The 24,011-nt window shown below is 35.3% G+C and overlaps 3 protein-coding genes across 6 annotated transcripts in view; 1 reads left to right on the top strand and 2 right to left on the bottom strand.

Moving 5' to 3' along the window:
• The window catches only part of LOC108624764 (ankyrin repeat and BTB/POZ domain-containing protein BTBD11), a 29,431-nt gene extending 12,787 nt beyond the window's left edge, over positions 1-16,644 (bottom strand). The window contains exons 1-3 of one of the 2 annotated variants that reach the window (XM_026813351.1): positions 16,167-16,644; positions 15,737-16,061; positions 9,711-9,945 (exon numbers count right to left, since the gene is read on the bottom strand). In XM_026813351.1, coding sequence (XP_026669152.1) covers positions 9,711-9,913 — 203 coding nt within the window. In that variant the 5' untranslated portion in view covers positions 9,914-9,945; positions 15,737-16,061; positions 16,167-16,644. Of the gene's footprint in view, positions 1-9,710; positions 9,946-15,736 lie in introns of both variants that reach the window. The other variant, XM_018024284.2, reaches the window with a different exon arrangement.
• A 199-nt stretch (positions 16,645-16,843) lies between these two features.
• On the top strand, positions 16,844-19,048 carry Arl1 (ADP ribosylation factor-like 1). Of its 2 annotated transcripts, XM_018024272.2 has the most exons (6): positions 16,844-16,989; positions 17,139-17,238; positions 17,481-17,597; positions 17,659-17,770; positions 17,900-18,050; positions 18,679-19,048. In XM_018024272.2, exons 1-6 carry the CDS (start codon positions 16,986-16,988, stop codon positions 18,735-18,737), a joined length of 543 nt encoding a protein of 180 aa, XP_017879761.1. In that variant the 5' UTR covers positions 16,844-16,985; the 3' UTR covers positions 18,738-19,048. The 2 variants fall into 2 exon arrangements, with proteins under 2 accessions (XP_017879761.1, XP_017879760.1); XM_018024271.2 differs by lacking the exon at positions 18,679-19,048 and having other exon boundaries at positions 16,847-16,989; positions 17,900-18,677.
• On the bottom strand, positions 17,797-23,977 carry PolD1 (DNA polymerase delta 1, catalytic subunit). Of its 2 annotated transcripts, XM_018024270.2 has the most exons (13): positions 23,886-23,977; positions 23,607-23,718; positions 23,357-23,529; positions 23,028-23,287; positions 22,717-22,943; positions 22,468-22,634; positions 22,148-22,393; positions 21,784-22,086; positions 21,247-21,717; positions 20,770-21,176; positions 20,024-20,677; positions 19,829-19,952; positions 18,674-18,719 (listed from the first exon to the last, which is right to left on the bottom strand). In XM_018024270.2, exons 1-12 carry the CDS (start codon positions 23,895-23,897, stop codon positions 19,856-19,858), a joined length of 3,129 nt encoding a protein of 1,042 aa, XP_017879759.1. In that variant the 5' UTR covers positions 23,898-23,977; the 3' UTR covers positions 18,674-18,719; positions 19,829-19,855. The 2 variants fall into 2 exon arrangements, with proteins under 2 accessions (XP_026669153.1, XP_017879759.1); XM_026813352.1 differs by lacking the exons at positions 18,674-18,719; positions 23,886-23,977 and adding an exon at positions 17,797-18,038 and having other exon boundaries at positions 23,607-23,861.
• Positions 23,978-24,011: the final 34 nt, after the last annotated feature.

Below are 24,011 nucleotides of genomic sequence, written 5' to 3'. Positions count from 1 at the left end.
CAAAAATATTGTAATGTAACAAATTAAATTATATTCGTAGTATTATTATAAATGCATCAAACTAATCAGATCATTATCGACTGTATTTGAAAAATCTGAAAAAAATGACACATTAACTAATGTCACTGGTTTCCGGTAGCCTTTTACAATGACAAGGAAAATTCTCAGGAGTTTTCTTTGCGTGATCCAACGCGCGGGGTAAACACGGAAGTCGAACAATTATGTAGGCCAGAATCATTTGAAAGAAACCATTAAATTATTACGACCTTCAATGAAAACTTTTAATTCAATAAAAAAAGAAATGGTAAACGAAATTGTTTAAGTTAATGAGTCATAATAAAATACGTTCTAATTGATCACGAATAGCGGTGTTCTCGTTGAAATACGCTCATGATAAATTCGCGTGAAAGTCATAAGGTAATTTTACTCCCTAGACAAACCGGTCTTCGTTTTTTCTCCCCTTTATGAACTGCATTCTACGTATAAGCGAACACAGCCTGCACGTAACTTTATTATTTAAGCTCTGTTAATTTTAATCCCGTGTTTGGAAATTGTAAACGATATCGCCGTTCTACATGTACACATATCTACATGTACTTCGTTTGTGTTGGGCTTATTTTTTTATTTTTATTTAAGTAATACAACTTTGAGATTGCGAAGCGGTGGTCTGTTTATTATATGAAATTGATGAGAGTTTTTGTTAAAACATAGAATGTATTAATGTCTCATAGACGAAAGTAAAAAACTTAATTATAATTCATAAAGATTTGTATCGTTTCTCAATGATTTTTCAAGTTTGTACGTGTCCTAGTACTTGTACATTCCATCGCCAAGACCGTACAACACTCGATTCATAAATTCACTTTCGTTCCATTGAAATAACGCCATCTTTTTCTTCATTACCGCCCGCACGATTAATTAAAGGGCAATTAAATTTATCTGAGTTATCGGTTCCCTGAATTCTCCTTCAATGAACAAACGGGACGTTCGCCCCTACCGTTTCGTTCATGCCATACCCTTTCCGAGAACCGTGCAGAACGACGGAAGTCTTTAATTTATAACACAACGCGCCCCTATAGGAGAAAACTTTTGCAAGGAGGAGTTGAAGAAGCGCATTGTCTGTGTTCATTTAGCGAAACTCCGGTGTCAAGGGCGACGGCTACTCCGGCTTGAGGATATTAAATTAATTACAGAACCGTGTCTTCTTTTAGTAGCACGATATCATGTTATTGGTTCAAAAAAATCACGATGACATTATGCTTATGTAATGATCATGTTAAATATGGAATTCGATGTTATATTCGATGAGACATTAATTGGAAGTTAAACTTCTAACGAGTGAGATCTTTAATTCAAACTAGTCGAATTAAGAATTATGAATTAAACTAATAAAAAATTTTAATCGATTATTCGTAACTGTGCGTTGAAGTGACAGTATAAAAAAAGAAATATGTCGGAGACATTGATTAATAATACTGTTAATTGTAAATGGTATTTGTTAAATACGTTAGTCATTACATGCCGAGGCCCTGTTTCAGAACTTAAATTCGTTTGAAGATTGACTCACTCATTCAGTTATTAAGAACAGAGTCTGACTCATCCATTCACTTGTTAGTAGCTAAGGGCTAAGGCCATCTCGCTATTAAGGATGTATTGGCTATACAGTCAATCCCAAAAGTTTATGTACCTTAGAAAAACGCATTTCCTATAATTAAAAAGAAATCAGACGTCGGAAGAATAATCTGGCACATGAATTTCACGTCATTCTTTAAATCAAAATTAGATAAAGTTTCAGCACAGCAAGGATAGCAATATGTACTTAACGACCATAAAGCAGATTGGCAGAACCTCACTGTATCAAAGTCATCACTTATTCGATTGGATTGAAATAACTATAAATCGGTCATGGAATGTTCGAAGCACCGCTAAGGTGAACTCTTAACACGAATCTGAGAAACCAAATAACATAAATAAAATTATTACACTTCGATTATTTCTCGTTTCTTGAAAACGATCCATTATTAGAAAACAAATTCTGTTGTCATATTTTAATAAATTTAAGTAATTCATTATAATTCACTAGTCTTTTTTCAAAATTATTAAGGCACGTCATTGTCAAATGAGTAGATCAACTATTTATTACCCAATAACTCTACTTGTTTTATGACCATACGACATGTGACTGCTGATACTTGCTTTTTCATTAATCTTCACTTATAACGATTCGAACGTGAAAATAATTTCTCAACGATTCGACGCGGTTATTATTACGAAATATTTATTCCATGGTATTCACGAAGATGTATGCTTAATTATAATAGATTACGGTATAGGTAATAAGACGGTATTTTATATTTCGGAATGCTTTCTGGAACGACGAGAATTTCGTTCACGGTTAACCGAAGCCCATCTATTTGCCTTTTTGCTTACTGAGGCATATCTACTGTTAATCTTTCTTTTTTGCGTGATGGTTTTGAAAGCAGGAGAAATTATTATTTCATTACATGCTACACGCGGGTAATTGTTTTGAGAATTATTTTCTTTATTATTATTATTATTGTTATTTATGTAATTTATCATGCNCTCATTCAGTTATTAAGAACAGAGTCTGACTCATCCATTCACTTGTTAGTAGCTAAGGGCTAAGGCCATCTCGCTATTAAGGATGTATTGGCTATACAGTCAATCCCAAAAGTTTATGTACCTTAGAAAAACGCATTTCCTATAATTAAAAAGAAATCAGACGTCGGAAGAATAATCTGGCACATGAATTTCACGTCATTCTTTAAATCAAAATTAGATAAAGTTTCAGCACAGCAAGGATAGCAATATGTACTTAACGACCATAAAGCAGATTGGCAGAACCTCACTGTATCAAAGTCATCACTTATTCGATTGGATTGAAATAACTATAAATCGGTCATGGAATGTTCGAAGCACCGCTAAGGTGAACTCTTAACACGAATCTGAGAAACCAAATAACATAAATAAAATTATTACACTTCGATTATTTCTCGTTTCTTGAAAACGATCCATTATTAGAAAACAAATTCTGTTGTCATATTTTAATAAATTTAAGTAATTCATTATAATTCACTAGTCTTTTTTCAAAATTATTAAGGCACGTCATTGTCAAATGAGTAGATCAACTATTTATTACCCAATAACTCTACTTGTTTTATGACCATACGACATGTGACTGCTGATACTTGCTTTTTCATTAATCTTCACTTATAACGATTCGAACGTGAAAATAATTTCTCAACGATTCGACGCGGTTATTATTACGAAATATTTATTCCATGGTATTCACGAAGATGTATGCTTAATTATAATAGATTACGGTATAGGTAATAAGACGGTATTTTATATTTCGGAATGCTTTCTGGAACGACGAGAATTTCGTTCACGGTTAACCGAAGCCCATCTATTTGCCTTTTTGCTTACTGAGGCATATCTACTGTTAATCTTTCTTTTTTGCGTGATGGTTTTGAAAGCAGGAGAAATTATTATTTCATTACATGCTACACGCGGGTAATTGTTTTGAGAATTATTTTCTTTATTATTATTATTATTGTTATTTATGTAATTTATCATGCAATATGCGTGTATTTGATGAATTTCGAAGACAGCGCCGAGATAAGATTTATCAGTGAAATGCAAGAAAGTGAAATCATACGGAAGACCAGTTAAGGTGAAAGAGATATGCAAACCATACGTATGTACCCGACCTACCGAACTGATGAGGAGTAAGATGTTATCGATCCCGAAAGAAAGGAAAAGAAGAGATTAAAAAGAGGCAAAGAATCTGCATGAGCCTCGTATATAATTCATTTTTCCTAAAGCAATTTTACATCTAAGAAAGTAACATCTAAAAAGTAATCCCTGGATACTCCACATCGGTTCCACGTGTACTGAACGTAGTACACGCGTCCCTGACCTAGCAATGCTGCCGTAGCTATTGTAGTTAAGATCAAACTTGAAGAAAAGAGGAAGGAAAGGAGGAAAGAGAGTAGCCGTTAACCTAAATATGTTGGTTGAATCTACCTAAGCATCGACGCTCATCCTTTCACGCAGTATACTATCGTGATCACCTGGTTCCCAGATAATGTTCCCCCTTCTTCGCGTTTTCCCTCTACTTTTAGATACCTAATTAAACAAGACCAGAACTTTTCTTTCGCACGATCGCGCGAAATTCTTTGGGATTTCTATTTCGTCGCTAGGCGCGTTAATGCCGGAAGAGTAGAGCAACAATGATGGAGTAGGGTAGTTAGAGTGATTCCCTCACGAAAGCGGGGAAAAGGTATCCGGTGATTGAATGAGCTAGTCGGTTGATTAGCCGACGAATGAAAGGAAATTTGAAGGGGAGAGATGAAAAGTGAGAGTCTGATGCTTGTTTTTGTACCACGCATGAATCGAATAAAAGTGGAAAGTGTATCTATTGTCGAGAGGGGGAGAGTACCACCAATGGACGATTTAATTGTATGCTAACTTTGCCCTGAGAAAATGGCTATTGGAATGTATAAAAAATTTACAGTATAGAAAACACATTCAATTTGTGAATTCATACAATTAATTAATGTTCATTGACGTGATGTACATGGATAGAAAAATATAAATGAATGTGAGTAATTTTCTTATGTACAATACAATCGATGTCTGTATTAACGATACCACTAAAGAGTTTCATGACGTGCGAGTTGGAGTTCATCAATTTAAGAGGTAAAGATAAGACGTATTCGAGATAAAACCTATAAGAGATACGTACAGTCACTTCCATCAGTACCGATGTAAAAACTGAATGACTTTTTTAATATTGAATCAAACAATTTAATATTCTTTTCAGCACTAGAGGATTTAGTTTACTACATAATGTATAACGAAACGAAGTCTCAAATAAAATGGTAAAGGACATGATTTTTAACTATTTTCTTAGGGTCTCTAATAAAAATTTGAAACATCAAGCCTTATAAAAAATTGTAATTACTATAAAGCCTCTTCGTGGTTGACAGTTATCCGAGAATTAGGATCTATTTCCAAAAAAGAGAAGAGGGCACGATACAGTAGACACTTTTATAAGAATTTAGCGGTGCAGGTTGTCTCCCGATATATGCGGTCAAATCTATCGTATTCTGTTACACACCTTGTAGGTATGTGACCAATGGGGTCTTTTAATGGAACGGGACCCGTCCGAGAGTCGCGTCACCGTAAATCGGTCAAGCAACGAGCTACACGGACGTGCTTTCTCTTCGATAACCCTCGATAACCCTGGCTCGATACGCGGAATATTTTACGTTCGCGCATCTTCGTCGCGTCGTTTGCTCGCGTGCCTCACCGATTCATTGATACGCTATCAGCGATTTGTCCTCTCGGCTATTTTATAGGGATTCGTTCTTAATTGCACGTCAGTGCCTCCGCAGGTTGTTTTAACGTACATCGAGGTTTGTAAAAATACCTGTTTACTATTATAGTAGTTAGTAGGTGATATAGTGTAATCATTTGTGAGAATAAAATGTGATTTGTCGGGTAGAGCGAGATAAGAAGTGATGATTGCTTTAAAGGATTTAAAGAGAACAAAAATTTCTGTGTACAAATTTAGATGATGGCTTCAAAGGACTTAATGAGAACAAAAATTTCTGTGTACAATTTTAGATAAATATTACGTACTAGAACGGGACGCTACAGCCACGCACACGTTGTAAACTCGATTTGACTCAGAGTCAGAGACAGAGGCATCGAGCTATCAATCAGTCGCGTCAGAAATAAATTTCAATTTTTCACCGGGTCTTAGCACACGGGTGGAGAAAGGGAGAGGAGGAGGAGGACGGGAGCTGCTCGTTTACGGTGCCGTTTCATGGAGCTTCCCGTTGATTTAATAAATAATTCCGCGTGCTTTCGAGAAGCTTAGGAGGATGCGCATCAACTTGCCTTCTTATCCCCGTGGATGATCATTCTCATACCATAGGAATTGCATTCGCGCATTCCGTGATGCTCGTACGTACGATTACAGCGAAAGATGACTGGAGTATTTTTTGCGGTCATTGACTCGTTCGAAATACAACGTGCTCGACGTTTAAGCTTCCTTCAAACTACCTTGCACACTTGCGTTCGCAGAATCATCCCTTTTATTCCTCCGTACACGTATGTCTGCGTAAATGGCTTTGTTACTTGGCTTATTCATGCTCCGTGGTGGTTTATGCCACCACACGACAAATTAATCATGATAATTATACTCGTACATCATTATTATACGCGTATGATAGTTACGAACGTCAATGATTAGAACTTTCGAGCGATCGAACCATTTAGAAGTATATAATACACTTATTACCTTGTCATTTACTTACTTTATGCATTTTTATACATCCATTGAATCATTTCCAAATTTTACTGACATAATCTTTAGACTTGAACCTTACCATAGGTACCGAATTGTTATTAACAAATCAGTTCAATATACATTATTTTTTCATTAAAGTTTGCGAATGTAACTGTTTGACTAACAGCGTGAACGACTGTATAATCTAATCTCTAAATGGGTCGGTGACTGTTCTCATGTAGGAATCTATTTTTAACCGTATATCGGTGCAAAATCGAGAGGAATACGATACGCAATCGATAATTTTTATGTTACGGATCGATCGGTAATTATTATCGATTATAATTTGGTGTCATACATATTGATAAAGTCGAGATGGGCTGTGTTTTGCATACAAATCACCGAGCGTGCACACGACACGCTCGCGCGTAAGAATACCAATGAACCATATACGCAAGCTTACAAATTCCCGAAGGGAATTTCTCGACGTAGAACGACATAAGACACGAGTTTACCTTTAAAGAACCTCATGAATCTTTGAAACGCTTTAAATCTCTTTTCCACGAGTCTTATACGGATTTCGTACGTATTTCGACATTTGTGATATAACTTCGTGCGGCTTACGCTATACCACTTAAAATTATTTGATTCAAAGAAAAATATTTCATATCCTCACTAAACTTTTCTCGAATTTTATATTCACGTTGAAGGCACTATGAAAACTCTAAAACGCCATACGTTTAATAAATAGCATGGTATTTTCCATTGGTTACCGCGTACGAGCCCGTTACGTGTACACATCAGGTGAACGAACTTCGAAAATTTGTGAGCCTATTACGTGAACCCTTAAATTTCAGTGCCTATTTGTATGCCGAACAGATTTTTCAGAGGCCGAACACGTGGTGCGCGGCTTGGTATCGATGGAACTAAATGATGGGGAAAGGGGAAGTGTGTCTTACGAATATATGCTCGTTCGACATCGTTAATCGAATCGGTCGTAATTACGTACATCGTAAATTTTAATGATCCTTAATCGGATCAGTAAGTGGACTGGCTTCTCTTAACGGTGATGTTTTGAGATCCCGCTAAACACTGTACCAAAAAGACAATCTGCACTGTGCGTTTCAGAGCAAAAGCCTTTGAACTCGGCCGATTCCCAAATATTATTCATATTCTATATGAATCGTGGATGTTAATTTTGTGATTATGTATATAATGCTATTAGGGCAATGCGGTTTTCTCATTAGTACAATTGACAAATCGATGGTCGTTTGGATATTAAAATAGGACTCGCAGTTGGTTTTATTTGGAAGTTCAATCTTTGGCTATTATAAATACTCTCTTGTTTTTAATTATTCTGCTGTTTTGTTATTTCGTCAATGGGAAACGTGGACATCTCACGCGGTTATCTCATTTTTTAAAAGGAAAATTCAAGACGAGCGGAAGTAAATGTTAAAAAAGTCACATGACTACCCTAGTTTTTTAACTGTTGGTCTCTGATATTATATGGGACAGCGATATTTTAAAAACAAGATTAAGATACCCTGATAGATACAGACACTCTGTATAACGTTAATTTACGATAATGTCGTGATGATCAATCGTATCTGAAATATCACACGGCTGTAAATCGTGTCTTTTTGACATGAATATCCTATGTTTCGCCAACATTGCATGGATCCGATGACACACTGATACTGTCTTGCCATCATGTTCTTATGGAACCCTATGCTCACGTTACAGATCATCGATACCGAACCACAAGCTTTTAGCCACTTGACACCCGATCAATTTAAAAACAGTGAAAGGTATCTGAATGCATTTCAAACGGTAGCTTGCTTCACGAATATGTGCACAATACGTAATAACATTACCTTTACACCGATCGTTGTCACTTTTATCGTTATTATAATATGAAGAGTAAAGATGCTCGTTCAGCTCTTATCAATATATTGATTATTCGTTAAGTTACATTACGAAGTTACTTAAAATTCTGATAGTAGAGATTGAAAAANGCTAAACACTGTACCAAAAAGACAATCTGCACTGTGCGTTTCAGAGCAAAAGCCTTTGAACTCGGCCGATTCCCAAATATTATTCATATTCTATATGAATCGTGGATGTTAATTTTGTGATTATGTATATAATGCTATTAGGGCAATGCGGTTTTCTCATTAGTACAATTGACAAATCGATGGTCGTTTGGATATTAAAATAGGACTCGCAGTTGGTTTTATTTGGAAGTTCAATCTTTGGCTATTATAAATACTCTCTTGTTTTTAATTATTCTGCTGTTTTGTTATTTCGTCAATGGGAAACGTGGACATCTCACGCGGTTATCTCATTTTTTAAAAGGAAAATTCAAGACGAGCGGAAGTAAATGTTAAAAAAGTCACATGACTACCCTAGTTTTTTAACTGTTGGTCTCTGATATTATATGGGACAGCGATATTTTAAAAACAAGATTAAGATACCCTGATAGATACAGACACTCTGTATAACGTTAATTTACGATAATGTCGTGATGATCAATCGTATCTGAAATATCACACGGCTGTAAATCGTGTCTTTTTGACATGAATATCCTATGTTTCGCCAACATTGCATGGATCCGATGACACACTGATACTGTCTTGCCATCATGTTCTTATGGAACCCTATGCTCACGTTACAGATCATCGATACCGAACCACAAGCTTTTAGCCACTTGACACCCGATCAATTTAAAAACAGTGAAAGGTATCTGAATGCATTTCAAACGGTAGCTTGCTTCACGAATATGTGCACAATACGTAATAACATTACCTTTACACCGATCGTTGTCACTTTTATCGTTATTATAATATGAAGAGTAAAGATGCTCGTTCAGCTCTTATCAATATATTGATTATCCGTTAAGTTACATTACGAAGTTACTTAAAATTCTGATAGTAGAGATTGAAAAAAAGATTTAAAAAACGATTTTTATGAAACTTTATACCTGCATATAACTTATTTAGATCTACAAAAATCATGTCTCACATTTTTGTTCGATGCTTCGACAAACAGCAATTTCTTTAAACCTTTTGTTATATATTATAAAACTAAGCCTTCTGACACTCCAAAAAATATTAAGTTCTTTGGTCCAATATTAGAAAAGTTATTTAGTGTCGAAATGGGTACGAATATTAACAAGAGTCACTGTACATTGCAGAATAATATCTAGTTTCGTATAAGGAGGGGTCAATGTTCCCAAGGAGATACCCGGGCGGTTTTAATCGATCCTTATCGGGGTTAGCGGATCACCGTTGAACGCGACCATTAATCAAATCTTCGTTAAGATCGATATCGATTACAGGAGATGACCGGTGGATCAGTGACCGGGGCTTACGGATAATAAAAGGACACTCACCGGCGTGGCTTGGGTCGCAATATCTCGTGACCGGAATCGGATATGCAGATACTCAGGCTCAATGGGCCCCCATAGTGTTCTGGAGGCGTACCGGCTTGGACGGTCTGCTGTTGGGGACTGGATATACCGCCAGAACCGGAAGTACCAGTCAAAAACAACGGCTGCTGCCCGCAACCGTCCATCGTGGCTCGCTCGACGTTCATTGTGTCTCCCGCTGCTGATTGCGCTGGAAGACCTGCGAATTTCAGAATAATCTTATACCTTCGTAAAAATTTAAAAAGAATTAAATTGTATTTTACTAGTTTTTAGTCGACTGATTTTTATGTAAAATAAAACATTTATGGTATTAACAATCTTGAAATTCATCCAGCATTATTCGATCGACCATTAGATCCAGCATTTATATCTTCTACACATTATATTTTCTTTTAAATGCATAAAATCTGCGGTCTACTTCTAACATTCTATCAAATTTTTATTCTGTATAAATACATACATGTATTTCATAGCATTTACGTTGGAGTGAGTCATAATAACGCAACAAACTTTTCATATTGCGAACAGAACAGAACTAACTGAAATGAAAAGGTATAGAAACTTTCAACATGAGAAATCAAGGCACGATCGGGAAAATCTTTAGTAGAAAGTAATTATGCGAAACTTTCTTCTCAGGCTCGAAGGTCATTAACGAAACATCTGGATGATTCTGAGAATAATTAGCGACAAGATAGCATCGCGGACGAAAGGAAACAATTATGTGTCTACTCATACGCCCGGTGTCTATTGTCGCGCCGCGAACGGTGTTAATTATCGCTGAACACGTGTGGCCTACGTTAATAGGAAGAGTATCACCCGATATAATGTTCGTCTCGCGCAGTCTTCGAGCATCTTTTGGGAAAATTCATCAGAACTTTCTCTATTGAAAATATGTTCGCAATCTGAAGAGGAATTAAAACGATTTAGCTAAAGGATGTGAAACTCTAGACTTGAATTATTTGTCATCTGTTTCTGTAATAAATGCAAACTTAAATTTACAAGTGATTAGAGTAGTTACACTGCAATTTGAAGCATGCATTGAATGCGAGATTCATGATTCATAAATTAAGGAATTTAAATATCCTAAAAATTCTTAGTTCTCGGCTTTTCGTAAGAATGCCTCATATCTATTTTATACAAAGACTTTCAAGAAAAATGCAAGGTGGAAAGATGAAAAATATTGCGCAAAGAATAATTATAATGGAACAAACAATACCGCTATAGGACATACAAATAAGAAACATTCTGTATAAATATTGATTGCGAATGTTGTTACATGTAAATGACCACGAAAAAATATAACACGCGCGGGTGTAATTTTCATAATTTGTACTAGCTGTATTTATCTTTATGTTAAGTTAACGCAACCTGTTCTGGGTTCTTATTCAGTTGATAACTGGTTTTCAATTGCTCGCGAACGTATCTGGACGACTATTACATAGATGACAGACTTTCCACTGTAATTATCGAATTCCTAGTTTGCAAGTCCTGCATTCAATTAGGAAAGTAATAAATTACGTCTAAAGATGACAATTTATAATTAAAGATAGCATTGGCAATACATAAAAATTCATATTAAATTTATTAGTGTTAATGTTGTGTAATGTAGATTAGTGCAAAAGTTCGTGCTCGATTTTTAGAAGCGGGTCAGATCTCATATTCCAGTTTTCCACTTTCTATGAGGACGGAATCCACCTGTTTGTACAAAAAAATTATAGAAAACAGAGTTGATTACAGGATATATTCTCAGTTTATATTCAAAGCAACGCGTCTTAAGTAAAATGCCGCAACTTTTAGACTATAAAAATAAGTTGTATGAACTGTGCCTGTAACGTAAATTTATCTAGAGACCTAAACAAACTTAAAGCAAGCCTAAACTTGTATTAGATTAAACACTTTTACGGAAAAGTGGTCGACCATAAGGAGTAGATAAATGTATAGAATGCATGAACGCATCGGTGCACAGGAGTAAACAAGAGAGGGTGTGGTTCGATGGTGTCTCGTTGCATAAGTGGATGGCAACGGTTGCCAGTGCAGTTCGATTAACCCTTTAAAGAAATGCAATTCTCCCCGCATGAACGATCCCGTAACTTGGCGAATAAAGTCATACGAAGGAGCACGCGGATCTCTTGTTTAACCAACCGCTTGAACCACGTTTTGTTCGATCACATAAGCGTAAGGTGTATCAAGGAATAGTTTCCACATTGTGAACTAGCTCGATAATGTCAATATCCTCCTATAAATAACAGCTATTTCTTAATTCTTATTATTAGACTGGAGATTTGATCGACTTATAAAAAAAACTGTATCTGCAGAAAATAAGAAAGAATGGATGTAGTGTGAGGAAGTGTGTAAAACAACATCACAAAATATCAGAATACCCACAAAATCATAATGTACATCATTATTTTTTTGAAAGATAAAAGAATTCTCAATCTATATTCCATTTTTTAATTTTCATTACAGATTTTTTATTCTGCATCCGCAGTCTATTTGTTATATTAATATTATTGAATCATTATTTAATTACGAGAGACGAAACTATAATTCACACGTTTCTCCCTCATTAACATTTAATCGCAGTAAAAGATCAGTAAAAGTGGAAACTTTCATTACTTTCTGTCTGTACTACTTGTACGTGTCACATAATACTGTATCCCTGTACTTTACAAGTATGATATGTAATGAGCAAAAGTACGATTGAAACTTCTATTGAATTAAAGAAATTTAATGTAGAATAGTTAGCAATACTGAAGAAAGAATGATGATTAAGAACAGAAGACGAATAAGTGCATAAAGAGGGCCATCAACTACGTTGCGAATCGTAAGCAAAGGTAGTGGTGACGACTTTTCGACGACGAGAGCGTGGTCTCGTGTTGCTCGCTTTGACGAGCTCTTGTATGCAATTACTCTGGCTGGCTTCCAAAGTGCTTCCTTAAGAGTGCGTACAAGGAACACCGCGTCTCGCGTCCAGCCTTTCCTCCAAAAATGCCCCTTCCGCGCGAAGTGAAAGCATGCGTGACTACCTTTTCGCAGAATTTTCATCCGAGCGACATTCCTTAATGTTTTTATCAAAAGGCGTTTTAATCGTATTTGAAAAAATTCTTTTCTTTCGAGAAAGGCGAGAAAGCAAATTTGATTTAAGTATATGAAAATATACGGATCATTTAATATACATATTTGTATTTGCATAATTTATTCGTGACCCAATTACTCGGGAGTTTGGTCTTATTCTACCTTGACTAATCTTTTTATAGAATAACCGGTTTTTCACGGTAGTTTTATATCTTATTCGTTGGATTCATTATGGCTCGGTTTCTATCCGTATTTAAGTTCTGCTCTACTTGTACCGCTTTATAATGACACTTGCAGATAATGACTAAACTTCATTCCTTATTTTATTTGGATATCGCTATTCGTCTGATAACTACCTTTCTAGATGATCACGTAAGTACGGGCTTTGAATGTAACGCACGATTGCTGAAAAATAACGGTGTATCATATACTTTTTATCCCGGTTACAGAAATATAATTCGTCAACGTTAAAGGATTCCTGCAATTTCCATAACTGTCATCCAGCTACCACTGACACCGACAGTTGTGCTACTAATCAAGGATTAGGCTTGAAGCGGTTGACAACCGCCGATAAGAGTCTCATGAGTTGACATAGACGCGACTCTGTTTTAAAAACCATGTTTAATATTATCTCCATCTGAATCTGCTGTTTGCATGCATAGCTACGCTTGGGGAGTAAGGAATTCCTTCATAAGAAATCTAAGAATTTTCAACCAACAAATCTGTGGGTCAATAGATTTCTCAAGTCTCGAAAAACATATAGACATTTCCTATTACATAAATTATTCTACCTTTGTCAATAGAACCCTAAATGTTTTGCTTCGAACTTTTCATTCGTTCCAATGAAACATTCAAAATACACAGGTAAGTACATATGTGCAAAGATTTAGGATAGTGATTATCGCATTGAACAATTTGTTGTACCTTTGCAAAGTGGAAACAAAGTGAAAATAATGACACTTGCGGTGATTTAGTAGTGGACCATGAGAAAATTCGTGTTCCAGGGAGGGGCACGTGGGCGTAAACAAAAGTATGACTCTGCCTGGAGCACAGGGAATGCGCTGAGCGCTGCTGCGCTGGGTCTTGTATCTACGTAAAGTATACGTCGACCATGCCGAACGGCCGTACGCCGTACGGCGTATGTATGGCATTGAGTGTATCCGTACATACTTACATACGGCGTGGCATGGCGAACGGTCGTCCGCCCCGCGGCCACCGCATTCCAACGGTTGTCCAAACCAAAACCTATATCGTATATACCCATCTCGCTCTCCCCTTCTCTTTTCACGTATGCGCTCTCTCTTTTTCCCCGCTGTCCTACTCTTTACCCCTTCTACAGACAATTCCTTCCACCTCCATCGCTGTACTACCTCTTATTCGAACCCTCGCCGCGATCTTCTTCGGAGGAGAAACGCGGCTTCACATTGTCTCGCTCCGTCCCTCTTTCACTCCTTCTCTATCCGTTCTGTTCGCCCGTGGTATCACGAGCACGAGCGACACTTGCCATGATCTCGCAACGAATTTCTCGTTTGATCCGTCGATCTTGCGCATCGCTGTTGCGTATTTGGCAATCGAACATATGCGAACGGCGTCTCTGTTTTCCCGCAGGACAGCGATGAGACCCCGATGACCTTTCTTAGAAGAGTCACTCGCCTTCTCCCCATTTGTCATTATTACTTTATCCTGTTCGCTGTCCTATCGATGCGGCTACGAGGACAAAACTTCCCGAGGTGCATTCCTTCCTTACGTATCATCGTGGACAACTTACGCACCTTACTGTTTGCTTGCAACCGCGATTTCTTACGCGATGCTACAGTAGAATCCACGTAAACGCTCCCCTCGGGACCATAGATCAATACGATTTATTGGATCGTTATGTTATAGGTAGATATACATTATATACAATTGCGACTTGGTGTAAAGTAAACGAACGAGGATTTAATAACTCGCGGTAGAAAGACTTGGATGTACGATACTTAAGTGAAATTTATAGTAGCAAGATCCGTGGCAACGATGAAGTTTCATGTACTTAAATAAAATACGTAATGCACGTGTACTATGTATTATGTATTAAGCATACATTTTCCTTGAACTAAATAATCAAAATTCACAAATCGAATAATTAATTTTGAGACAGAATGCGAGTTGACTGCAATCTAATTTCTATCTGAACCATTTGTTTATTATAGACTAAACGTCGTCATAAATCGTAAAGTTAATCATGCATTATTCAGTTTTTAAGAACTAAACACAGTCATATGAATGTGAGATGATTGACCTCTGATTTTACATTAAGCATTCGATACAAAAGTACGATATTGGACCTTCGTTTTCGTCCACGTCACTAAACGGGCGAAAGCCCGAGAAAGAAGATCACAATCTATGAGAGAATATCTCTCAAAAGTGTGCATCCTATGCGGCACCCGGTTGGCTGTAAATCCTTTCAAAGGTTTAAATTGTTCTTTCACGAAGATTTATACCGTACTTTATGATCTCTGAACGAATCGGAGCCTGATCTTCCTTGATATCCGATAAAGGAACAAAATTGAACTTTGAGGGCTCACGATACTGAGAAAAATTCCATTTTTGAGAAAACCGGTTTCTAACAGTTATTAAATGTTAAAACATGCAATCTCTCTGACTCAGCTTTCTGAACTTACTACTTGACAACTGTCACATGTCTTTGATAATAATTATGAATACTAGATTAAAATTGATGGAACGTGATTACCTTGGCACTAGCTACATTTTGTAGCTAATATAGTAGTAACGATCCTCTAGCAATAAGTTTTCAACAATTTTAGACAACCTTACTACTTTTATACATAAGATTAAATTTATGACAATTACATGAAGTGTTTTAAAGACTGCTTAACATTATTTCTTTCAGTTTGTATATATTTTAGAAGACTTACCAAACTTGTTTCAGTGTGTTGGTGGAAATGAACATATGTATACATTCGTCATGACGAGCACTCGAAGAGCACTTAAAATTATTATTAATGAAAACTTCACTTTTTTCCATTCAGTCTTCACGTTGCGTCAGCAGTTTTATTTTTCACTATTTCATTGAGAGATGCATAAACAAAAGACATGTCGCGATATTAAATGTACATAATCATGCTGAAAAGTGCACTACAATATTTCGTGAAACTGTAAACACATATGAACTTTTTTAAACTGTACCACGCAGACGGTGATGTTGGCGCAAACGCATGATGTGTCGAGATCAACAATATCCTTGGGCAAAAAGAACGAGTTAGACTTATTCTGTCTTTTTTTTAATTCTGCGAGCAGTATCTTTCATCTGATTAACGAGACAAAATATCCACACGCCCGTCTTACCGAGTCGCCGCTTTTCGGCAGCTGTCAATTACTAGCAACACAGGCGCCGCGTTTGTGCAGCATCCCAGCAGAACCACTTTCGGTCCAGGGTACAAAAAAATTTCTTATGCGAAGAACGAACACAGAAGACGATATTTCTGCCATCTGCCAACAATTGTCGAAGACAAAATGCTTTAATATTTATCAACAGAGTTTGGGTCTTAAATTTTTTAGTATCTCTACGTCTACGGTACTCTTCTGCATACTTCCCATTTTATATAATATGTACTTCCGTACTTTTCTCGTGCACCTAAAAAAATGAATTTAATACGGAGAACACTTATACAATTACGTATATCAAACTAACTAAAAACTATCACCGAGGAAGTATTATAGTATATAGAGCATGTTATCAGCTTATCAAGCCAACTTTAATCGCATGAAAAGTCAACAAAAGAGAACTTACGCATAACGTAAGAAATATTTGAATAACATTGTTTAACATGGTTTAGGAAAAGAAAAATGAAATATATTGTACCTGTTTTTTTCAAATAACCACGTCGCTGAACATAGCAATTTGTGTGCTACTTATGTGGGGGTATATACTACATACATATGTATATAGGGGGGTACTACATACATATGTATACATGACGAATAGAAACAACTTCAGGCACGTTCGAAAACGATACAAGTCAGCAAGTGATCTGAAGCGGACTGCATCCGTGGACAGTTTAAAGGGGTGTGCGCCCCGGTTACATAGATAAAAGTGTGCTTATTGTACGTTTGACAATAAATATTAACTAATACTATATGAACTGGAAATAATACGTGATCGAGATGGGTGAGTTGTGTGATGATCCATGAATGAACAAACCTCCGAAAACTCATCGAATCTCATGAAGATAAATACTTAACTATTCGATGGACAATTGTTCGTGTTTCTTACGGTTTCGGAACTACTCTAAAGTAATTATATTTTCCTATTTTTAGGAGGATTACTCAGTTACTTTCGTAATTTGCTCGGTAGTCGAGAAATGCGAATTTTAATTCTAGGCTTGGATGGAGCCGGAAAAACTACGATTTTGTACAGGTGTGCTTATTATTGACAAGCTCGACTGTTTGACAGCTTACCTATTAACACGTACACTGAAGTTGATATTAATTTGTTTGTTTAGATTAATTTATGTAAATTTTAGTTTTTGCTCAGATTTTATATTGATGTTAATACTAGGAAATGTTGATACTGTTTTATACTATAAGCAATTTAAGAATTTGGAACGGTAGCGATAATTGAACTTGACATAGGATACACTTAAAGTCTTTCTCCATTAGGTTACAGGTTGGAGAAGTAGTTACAACAATACCCACTATAGGATTTAACGTAGAACAGGTTACATACAAGAATTTAAAATTTCAAGTCTGGGATCTGGGAGGTCAAACTAGTATACGGTATGTAATAATCATAAGTAAAAGTAGACTTGTATATACCGTCATTTCTTGAAACTTTCAGGCCATATTGGAGGTGTTATTATTCAAATACAGATGCAATTATTTATGTTGTGGACTCGGCAGACAAGGATAGGATAGGCATATCAAAAGATGAATTAATTTATATGTTAAGGGTGGGTAGTTCTTACTGCTAATAGTATATGAAATGAACTATAAATATATTTAACAATACAAATGAACGTAAAACTAATAGACATTGTTTGCAATACTGAATAAATATATATATGATTGTACGCGTCCAGGAAGAAGAATTGCAAGGTGCCATTCTGGTGGTCTTAGCAAATAAACAAGATATGGCAGGATGTTTAAGTGTAGCAGAGGTGCATCAGGCGCTTGGATTAGATGCCCTTAAAAACAGAACTTTCCAAATCTTTAAGACGTCTGCAACAAAAGGTGAAGGACTTGATCAAGCAATGGACTGGTTGTCGAATGCGCTGCAAAGTAGAAAATGATTAATATTATTAAGAAACATTTTTTACCTAAGCCTTATTGAGAAGACTAGTCACACGACTGTCACAATGAATGACCTACATAGAGCTGGGCACATTTTGTTTATTTATTATAATTATATTTTAAACAGCTTTACGAATTCCATCAGAAGTTTACTCTATGATTTATTACGATTTTCATAAATGTGAAGCAAAGAATAAAAGGGCAAACAAAATGTTTTACCTTTCCATACAATTTTGAATAAAACAGAAATGTATTCGATTCTTAAGTACTTTTCCTGCATCGTTATTAAAGAATTATATTATTATCGTAATGTGAACATTTTATTTGTTATTATGTTTTTTATTATACGAAGCAATAGAAAGTAGTAGCTTTTAATAACATTTTCTTACCATTTTATTAATTAATTCAAAAAGATCATGTAGTAAAAATCGAAAATCGTTCGAGATGTAAAGCTTTTGACGTACTGTGTGAATAATTATGTAAATATATGTGTCTCAATGATTTCATTCATACAATGTAAGTACTACATACATGTAGAATGTCCTTTTGTAACAAGAAAAAAGAAAAGGTGAAGGACTTGATCAAGCAATGGACTGGTTGTCGAATGCGCTGCAAAGTAGAAAATGATTAATATTATTAAGAAACATTTTTTACCTAAGCCTTATTGAGAAGACTAGTCACACGACTGTCACAATGAATGACCTACATAGAGCTGGGCACATTTTGTTTATTTATTATAATTATATTTTAAACAGCTTTACGAATTCCATCAGAAGTTTACTCTATGATTTATTACGATTTTCATAAATGTGAAGCAAAGAATAAAAGGGCAAACAAAATGTTTTACCTTTCCATACAATTTTGAATAAAACAGAAATGTATTCGATTCTTAAGTACTTTTCCTGCATCGTTATTAAAGAATTATATTATTATCGTAATGTGAACATTTTATTTGTTATTATGTTTTTTATTATACGAAGCAATAGAAAGTAGTAGCTTTTAATAACATTTTCTTACCATTTTATTAATTAATTCAAAAAGATCATGTAGTAAAAATCGAAAATCGTTCGAGATGTAAAGCTTTTGACGTACTGTGTGAATAATTATGTAAATATATGTGTCTCAATTATTTAATTTTAACATTATATGGTAATCGAGTATGCTGTCCATGCACTGCTTGAACAGTATATAAAGATTTGATAATTTATGTATTTAAAATCTTTATAAAAAGTATTTCATAATAAATATTCCACAAAGATTAATTGCATTTTAATTAATAAAACAATTTACTGCATTCTTCAGTTTCTTTAAACAAACAGTGTGAAATTAATATATTAAATTAATGTGCGAGTACATGCTTTACAGATATGTTACATAATAAATTGTAAAAACTTCGCAAAAAAGATTAAATATTTTATGTAAATTGTACTGCAGTTGTAATTTATTCTGATGTTATTTTGTTTCATGCAAATCTTATTAGCTATTTGGGGATTCTTATTTATATTAAAATTAACGCGACGGGCTATAACAACGCCTCCTATTCATAAGTATTGAAGTACAATGTTGTTTTTAATTATCCGTAAAATAAGATTATTCTTCATAGGTCCGCCGATTTTATGAATACGAGGCGTCGATAAGTTCTGTTTGTCCGCAAGTATATGCACATAAAATAATCGTTTTTGCATGCATTGATTGATAAAAAACAATTATGAACGCACCTCTGATCTTTTTAAAACATTATAGTTTCACCACTCCGGAATGCCAAATCTTTCAACTCGTTTCATTTGCGTATCTAATTCCATTTGAACTTTCTTTCTCATATAGAATATAGGGCAATCACGACTAAACGAATAAAATAATGAAATTAGACTAGGATCAGTATTATAAAATATGACTTAATGAAGTTTACAAACCTAGTACACAATACTTCTTGGTGAAGACTTCCCTGACACCTTTGACATTCTGTCCATAATCTACAGAATTTCTCTTCCAATTTTCTACCCATGTACAATTCAGTTTGATAAAATTCTGCTTCTTTTGGTTCGCAATATTGACATAAAGCCATTTTTTCCCTTTCTGGTGTTAGAACAGCTTTGCAGCCCAAACATGCCGCCTTTTTAAGTGTGAAGGCGGACAGAGCTCCAACTTTCGATGTAACACGAGATCTCGTACGTGTGTGATCTCCCTTCAACAAAAGCGATTCAGCCTTGTCGCCAAGAATTGGCTCGAAAATGCGTACCAATGGCTTGGCTAACTGATTTTCCAAGTAATATTGCGTGTCTATAGGAATATTATTTTCCAACACGTATATTGGATCCTCAGCTTTTTGATAAGCTGGTGTGCCTTTGGCTGCTGATATTAAGACATATGGAACTCTGTCACCAAGTTTCGGTGCATTTCCAGCGTCACGTTTCTTCATTTTTGCAGCTAATTCAACGTGAGCTTGTTTGGCGTGGTAATCAGTCTTCGTTAATTCCTTTGTAATCACTAACTGAGAAATATCAACACGATTACATAAGAGATCGCTTATCATTTGCTTTGCATAATTTAGAGCATCATTAGGGTTTCTATAAAAAAGATAATAAAAATGAAAAATTGAGTACAGAGTAGATACAAAACGTACTAATAAACAGATACGAAAAACATAATATTAGTTTACCTATCAATGAGCAATTTTTGCAAGCAAGTATTCATCATGTTGGCTACTAATGGACAATTATCTCTTCGTACAGTTTCTAAACCTTTACAGTCCATTTTATCATATTTGTCTGGCCGTGTAAAGTATAAACCAGCGTACCGCTTCTTATTAATTAATAGGTATGGAAAATATACTTTCTCGAATTCTAATTTTATTGGCTTTAGGAATTTTGAAGATACAAATTCTGCTGCTTCTCTACCGAGACTCATGGCTTCCTCAACTGTTTTTACACCAAATTTAACCATAACAGAATCTGTATCTCCATATATAACTACTGCATCATTATTATACCCATTTGTAACACAGAATTGCTGTTCCACTTCCTGTTTCGTTTTTTCTATCATGGTACGTCCATACGAGGTAACACTCTGGAAATAAAGTTTTCTATTATATAAATTTTATTGGGCATTGTTCGATAATGAATAGAGAAATACTTACAGCAGAAATCTCTAAGCATGGTAATTTTCCCATCTGAGCGCCAGTGAAACCGTATACAGAATTGGCAGATACTTTCAAAGCATACTGTCTACCATCCAATACCTTTTGTTTCAATGGATCAGTTTCATTTTTCAACTCAGCTTTCGCTGCTTTTCTAGCTGATAAGAGATTTTCTAAAATTTCTGGTAGAATTCCTTTTCTGACGTTAGCTTTGATAAACCTTGAATCAGTTGGAGTCACAGTTACATCTTCTGAATTAACTTTATACTTAGTCTGCCTCTCGCTATTTAACAGTGTTGTATAACACAGATTGTGGGCCATGATAATACTAGGATATAGAGAACTGAAATCCAAAGTCGCAATTGGATCATTATAATAGCCACGCTTTGGTTCTATGACTGTTGCACCTTCGAATTGTTCGTCAGTAGCTTGTCCCCGGTGTACTGGCATTAAAAAATCTTTTTCTCGAATCTGAAATTATTTATGTTTTACAATATAGATTAAACAACAAACAATAGACTTATTTCTTTTATTTACCTTCCTCAAAAGTTGAGAAACAACTTTTATTTGCTGGCCCCGGGTTAACAAACTGCATAAAGAAACTCCAGTGACTCTTGCCATTTCCATATAGATAAAAATACACATTAACTTGTCTAAAAGCCTTAGCGGTAAGTACGCATCTTTTAAACAATAGACAGCAAGCCTTCGTCGGGTCTGTGCATTGCCATTTTGTAAGTCTGTGATAATACTATGATGAACATCTTCTTTTTGTTCTTGCAAAAAATGATAGGAGACAGCATTTAAGGTATAAGACCTTAATTTGTAATCCCTGACCAGTACCTAAACACAGATATAATTTTTCATTAGTTCTGTATCAACTTTCATGATAATTAGTTTTTACCAGCAATAAGTCGAATGGAACTCTTCCTTCAAAATTGACATGCTTATTTTCACGATTACCCATCTGTTTGCTTTGAAGTACTTGAGTTTTAATCACAGACTTCACTTTCTTCACTCGACCAAGAAAGTAAAAATTCGTTAAATTGAAATGCTTTGCTCGATTAATTAGATAGGGAAAATCAAAATTATTTATGTTATATCCAGTGAAAATGTCGGGGTCCAACTGTCTCACAAATTCAGCCCATTTCTGAGGAAAATAATTGCTTAGTTATGATTTCAAATCTGCTTAATGTGATAAGAAAATCTAGAGTACACTTATACCTCTAACATTACTTGTTCCTTATCGAAACTTAAAACTTGGCTACCAACGATTGGTGCGCACGTGTCCAGAGTAAAAATGTTTCTTAAAAAAGGCTCTGGTTCTCCCTGTCTTATTACCATGTTAGCAATCTGTATAACTGGGTCGTGATTTGGTTCGGGAAAAATACCTAAATTTATGAATGTAATTAGCATAATTCGTGTAGGATGTACGAAGTGTTTATATATAGAACAAATGAAAAAGAACTGTACCCTTGCGGCCAGCGCATTCAATATCGAAACTGAGTATTCTGAATGGTGCGATTTTCGACCATTCTCCGTGTGGCTCATGTGCAATGAAAGCATCCCATGCCACATCCACTTCCAATTGGCATCTTGTAATTAACGGTAAATCATGTCCATAGTGTTGACGAAGTTTCCACGTCTTCGGAGGCAATTCGATCCATGAGCATCCAACAACTGAGGTGTCTACCATAAATCTGTAACACACGTAGTTACTAATTTTGAGAAAATATCTTGAATAAGATGTATGAGGTAATCATTTTTTGATTTATTGAACATACCTAATGTCAAAATCAATGTTGCTTTCATAAGCAATATACTTATGATTAAATTCGGGTATAATATTGTCCGCCTCGACCAGTCTTTTGCAAGGTGCGACTAATTTTGGTACTGCCACTGTTATTTTTAAGAATAATGATTTCTCATTTCCTGCATAGCCATACATGTTCTGTTTATACACCCGTTCAACAGCCAAAACAGTTTCTTGAATATTATCTGGATTTGATCTCATATCTTTTAACAGAGCCTTATCTAAAGCATCCTAAAAAATATATTTATACAATATTTACATTTTATACTGAGACTTTAAATTACTAACTATTAAAATTACCTTAAACTGCCTACAATGATGTTCATTGAAGTTTTGTGGAGCTGAGACATACAGGTATGGAGTGAAACCATGAACATGACAACAAACAGAATTTCCTTGTTCTGTGACACCAAACATTCTCATTATTGGTACTGGAGCTGTTTTACTGCCTGGCATGCCAGGTAAAGGTGCATCTAAATACCAAAAGCATAATGGAACATTATCATTACACAATACAACATAATTCACTTATTTTAGTTCATAATATTACCCAAGTAATGGTCGATATCTATTTGCTGAAAGACCAATACATCTGTTTGTGGGTTTAATTGAGGAGGAGGAGGCCTGCTCCATTTAGCAGATGTGTTTTCTTGCTCCGGAGCCTAGAAAAATAATTATGCTAGACATCACGTATTACAACGTTAATCACAAATATATCAGACAGCATAGCAAAATATCTCAAATGACAGACACAGATATGAAATAGTGGAATATACATACTTAGCACATAAAGCAATTAAGTAATATATAAAAATTGAAATCAAGTTACCATGAGCTGCATATTTCTAGCATTTAATGAATAGTTATTGCAAATATATCTTGAAATGACATAAGCTAAAAAAATATAGATACAAAAGTGAGCATTGATGAATTATAATAATACAAGCATTAATAC

The sequence above is a fragment of the Ceratina calcarata genome, unplaced genomic scaffold (assembly GCF_001652005.2).
Source record: "Ceratina calcarata isolate Rehan_Ccalc_2016 unplaced genomic scaffold, ASM165200v1 scaffold328.2, whole genome shotgun sequence".
Classification (NCBI taxonomy): Eukaryota; Metazoa; Arthropoda; class Insecta; order Hymenoptera; family Apidae; genus Ceratina; species Ceratina calcarata.
The sequence above is the reverse complement of the archived record's forward strand: the minus strand, read 5'-3'. Positions and strand labels throughout refer to the sequence as shown.